The sequence below is a fragment of the Pundamilia nyererei genome, unplaced genomic scaffold, assembly GCF_000239375.1.
Source record: "Pundamilia nyererei isolate P.nyererei 1_Seehausen unplaced genomic scaffold, PunNye1.0 scaffold00006, whole genome shotgun sequence".
Lineage (NCBI taxonomy): Eukaryota > Metazoa > Chordata > Actinopteri > Cichliformes > Cichlidae > Pundamilia > Pundamilia nyererei.
The window spans coordinates 1,994,027-1,999,125 of record NW_005187407.1 but is presented as its reverse complement, the minus strand read 5'-3'; the positions used below and the strand labels follow the sequence as shown (position 1 = coordinate 1,999,125).

General features: G+C 36.8%; 1 protein-coding gene across 1 annotated transcript in view; it reads left to right on the top strand.

Moving 5' to 3' along the window:
* Positions 1 to 1,670, top strand: part of LOC102194476 (solute carrier family 28 member 3) — a 41,439-nt gene extending 39,769 nt beyond the window's left edge. Inside the window, exons 15-16 of the mRNA XM_005722386.2 lie at positions 5 to 113; positions 228 to 1,670. Coding sequence (XP_005722443.2) covers positions 5 to 113; positions 228 to 345 — 227 coding nt within the window. The 3' untranslated portion in view covers positions 346 to 1,670. The remainder of the gene's footprint in view (positions 1 to 4; positions 114 to 227) is intronic.
* The last annotated feature ends 3,429 nt before the right edge of the window (positions 1,671 to 5,099 follow it).

The window sequence follows — 5,099 nt, the reverse complement described above, 5'->3', positions numbered from 1 at the left end:
ATGTTGTACATCCCTGATTCTGAGTGCCCACATTTGCTGAGTGTAGAGTTCAACAACACCAGCATGACCAACAGCTCACAGATGCACGCCTGCTGCACAGAGCTGTATAACAGGTGTGTGTGTGTTTATTACTGTTTATTACTGTTGCCCAGGTAAAACGATATTACAACTCACTCATCTGACCGAGTGGACATTTTCTCGTGCATGTGTGTGTGTTTCATTTGCAGTGTGACAGTGTATGAGCCATGGAACGTGACAACAGGGGACGGATTCAGTCAGAGCAGTCTGCTGGGCTGCTGCACGCTCACGCCGTCTGAACTTTTCAACTGCAGCCTTATGCTGTAAATCACACACTCCAGTGCTATAGAGATGTGCTGTTTACAGGTTAAATCCTTTTTAGGGTGTTTTCCTTTTTTTAAGTTAAGCTTTCTTTCACAAAAAAAACTTAAAAATGAAACATGCCAAAAACGTCCTTTTACCCACACTTTTTGCATTGTTTTATAATGATAGTTTAAAATATAGTGGCTTTTTTGTCATATATCCTTTTCTTACTTCTATTACTATATAGTTTGAAAGTAATACATTTGCACTTTAATATTTCTTTTTTTTTTACTTTTATTTTGTTTCTACGTTGTAGCAATCATTATGTAAACAATCATTTCAAACTGCTCTGATGTGATTGATATTTTCTATGTCTAATGTGTCGTACATGTGTTTCTAAAGCTTGTCAGTTTCTAAATAGTGCAAAAATCTCATGGTACAAAAAACTATATCAGAGTCATTTCCAGCACAAAAATGAGAAAAACTTGCAAAACCTGCTTAATTACAAGCTTGACAGAGAGGATCTAACCTATAACAACTTGATCCTGCCTTGCCTGGAGTGGTGAACTTTTCAGTAATGGCACACTGATTAGCCACTAGATGTCACTGGTGTCTTTTGGTTCCTGTTTAGCAACCTAAACGCTGGATATATCAGGTCATTATGTAGGCACACTGGTTTGACTGGTAGATTGTCCAAGAATCTGGCTCATTACAGCTTTACTGAATTGCTAAAGCACTAAATCCCACTCTGAGAGGCACATGGTCATATTTAATTTTGTAATGCTCTCTTAATAATACCTATTTTCACAGTGAGAGACTTCCAATGCCTTCCAATTAAACACAAGTAAAACAACCATCTCAGTACTTACACTCAGTACTTACACTCAGTTCCTCAAAACTGTTAAAACCAATACAATACAATACATATATGCACCCATTTTCAGCAGATTCTCTATGGCTTCTATAACCAGGACATTGAGACCAGGAGACTCTTCTGTTCTCCCAACAACAACAGGTTCTCATTATTGACAAAGTCCTTTAAAAACACATTTCTTGAACACATAAACATAGATGCAAAATTTGAAGGAATCAGTGGGAATTGGCATGTTCCCAAGCAACACTTTGTCCTATTTGAGCAGGAAACACGTCAAAGCCTGGTGTCTGGTCTCAAGGTGCACAAAGACTTGTAACTTTGGCTAACCAGGAATGTTTAAAGTTACTGGATTTTCATTAATTAACTCTGGATCTTTTTTGCTGTAATGTATTTTTTCACTCCGTGCGTTCAAGATTGCCTCTGGCATTTGCATACTGTAAACATGTTTGCCTATATCTTTGTAATAAAGTGCTTTTTATTCATTCATTCACAGTTAGCTGGAAAATCTGTACGTCAAATCTGTTTTTGATCTAGCTGGTAGTCATATCCCAGTAGAGTTTTTACCCTCTCTGTCTGTATGATCAGAAAACAACGTTGGATTTTTTTAGCGAATATAAAAAAATGTTGAGTTGAATATGATCTTGCCAGAAGTCGCATTCGAAGTGAGTGTAATCTGAAAATGTGATTCTGAACTTTACGGTTTTGAGAAAAACGATGGGAGATTTCAGGAAATGTGAAACAGAACAAAGAGGAAGGTATCATGGCTGTACATTTACAACATCTGCATGTGTGAGATGAGCATGCAATCATGGAGATCACAAATGACAGTCTCTTCATTAATTCCAGCACAAGCAAAAGGTCAGATGGCTCCCTTCTCGGTGGGCAGGAGGTGTGTTCACATGTGCGAATTTCACACACCCACAAAGAGGGAACATTGAACTCAGCCATGAGACACTGACACATAGGGCATGTTTAGGCTCCATCTTAACATTTGCACCTCTAAAAAAAAAGAAAACATGGATCGTTCATTTTGTCTTCATTTTCAGGGAAATCGGTGTGTTTAAAACAACGAGCCGTTTAGTTTAGACGACTTTTCTGCATCTGTAATATATAACAAAAGGAGACAATTTACATTTTTCCTTGTTAACTAATTATAGGAATAATCTCACCAATTTAATAACGTTTTTCTTTGGCACACCATGACCAGCTATGTTTAGCTGAGTTTACTGTCACTGGTCAAAGAAATGCATGTTAAAAAAAAATTCTGGTTTTATCCAGGTACTGAAAAACAGCTTTGTGGCTAATACTGGCACATTAAAAAAATATTATGGCACATTATTTTTTTTATGAGCTAGTTTAAAGATATTCAAATAGAAGGGAAATTAGTAAATATCTTTGGCTGCTCTAAAAGATGCACACACACACCCACACACACACAAACCATCAAATGGAGAGAATAAACTCACCCTATAAGTTTCTTCTCCTTGAATCCTCTGAGATTTAAATCATTTTCATTTTCAAAACACGTTAATCAAACTTATCGTACAATAAAGTAAGAAAGATCTGATCTAAAAATGAGGCTGTGTATATTTACTGTGTATAGCAGACATTCAGCAGCCCTCTTTGTACAGCCAAGTTCTCCCTCTAACTTAATCAGTTCTTAAAAATTGTTTTGTAACACTATGCATGGTTTGCTGGAAGGCTGTGTGGAAATTATATCATATATATCCAATTGTACATATATGTATTTAACAACCTAACTATGGGTTTTTAATCTGACTTACTTACCGAACTTACTTTGTGTTTGAGAGCTTTACCATCAAATCTGTAACAAATTTCACTCTTTAACTTGTATGTTTAGTTGATTTGAGTGTGAGGTTTTTCTCAATGTATTTTTTTTATTATTTCTTTTATAAAATGTAATAATTAAAACAGAATCAGAGATATATTCTACTCTTAGATCAGGATTGGCATCAAAGCATATCAACTGAACAGGAAACCAACTTTGACCAGGGGGGCAAATTTAGCTTATTATTTCATTAAGAAACATTTTTTAAAAAGTGAAAATTTATTTGCAGTCACACAAAATGTGCAGAGGCACAAAAGGTAAATGTACATTTAAACCAGTGCCATAAAAGTTAATCCCACATAATCATACACTGGGCCACCTTTACAGACGTGCACAAAATTCAAACATGCACAACTTGCTTTAAATCACATTATGAACAAGTATCCACACACGTGTGGTATGCTCACAGAGAAACAAAGAGCCATAGTTATGAAAGCTATAAAAGTGCAAACGTATGTGTTGTTGACTGCATGGCGTGCAAAGCAGGAGAGACATTTTCTCTAGGTGCAGATTTGGATTGATGATCTCACCACACACTGAGATGGTTGGGGTCGCTAACTGTAAGTTCAGAACATCCTCAACACATTTCCATTTATTTAACAATTTTCATGTGAGACCGTGCATGAATTGATGAATGATCTCCTCTGAGTTTCAAAGAAACTTGAGTACTAACAAGAGTCTCACTTTCAAAGGCCCACAGGCTCCAAAGTCCTCCTCAAACATGCTCCAGAACTGCTGCACATTCACGAAGCTACTATTAACTGAATAGTAAACTTGAGCTGTTAATTGTTAAAAATCTTAGATTTTACTTTGGGTTAGGGTTCTTTTAGCACTATGAATCTAGCATTTAAGTTAGCTATTGGAAACCTAATGCTAGAGATCCATTATCAAGCTACAGTTAGCTAAAACGTTTCCAAACACAGCACTACTTTTAACTTTGAATATTATAACAGCCTAAAATTTATGTTTAGATATTTGACTTATTAGTGAACATCTACTCTGTGTAAATGTAACCATAGTGAACATAAGGATCCCACAGCTTACCTGTTCTTACTGCTGCATGTCTTATCATTAGCTTTCACTTTTGAATCTTGCCAGGCTCAATTTCACACTTTGGCAGCTTATAGAAAATATTTTTGTCCTTTACTTTGATTTTTTTTGTTAAAGTCAGAGCCACAAATAGTTTTCCCCTCTTTGGGACGCTTAGAACTAACTGTATTTTGCCTCTATGGTGGACATTGATGTCACACAATGCTTTAAGATCAGCTTGGTCACAGAAATCCAACAGCACCATGTTGTTTAAAAACTAGAAATGTGCTTTTCTGATTTCAAGTTACTTCAATAGATGACCTCCAATATTTGCCATACTGGTGAAACTGAATTGAAGATAAGGCGACTGTCCTATGATTTAAGGAGCGACCACAGCCTCCAAAAGCAGAAGAAGAAGAGGAAGAAGAAAAAGAAGATGATAAGATGATGATAAATGGGAGAAGGTAGAAAAACTATGGGTGTCTAGAAAGCTTTGCAGCCTGGCCCCCAAATGGTTTCACTAAAATGCTTTTGATGCAATGTGCATTTTACAGTGTAACCTTGTGGGAAGTAACAGCTGGTCAATTTCGAAAACCAAAAGAGAAGGGAAAGCAAATTCTACCGAGAACATTTCTGTAAGTACGAGGTACATCCAATCTCAAAAAAAAAAAGAAAAGAAAAGAAATTTCCTGCAGCAGCAGAGAGGACATTCAAGGATTAATGGAAAGATAAAGATGGATAGATGAAAAGGCCGAGTATTTAGGAGACTAAGGTTGGTAGATATTGGATTGTCATGTAGCACCACTCAAGAAGAAGAGGGAAGTGAAAGGGACCAGAGATGCACCGAATAATGGAGATGAAGCTGCATCAGCCAGTACTCTAAAAAAGCATACAAAGGAAGAGGAACAGACTGAGGAAGGCTGCTGGGATGACAGAAGCGCGTGGAGTTGGACTCAGGGTCGGCAGAAAACAGAAAATAAAGTTTGGCATGATTCACAGAGGCACTTAAAAGCAAGATAGGAAAAG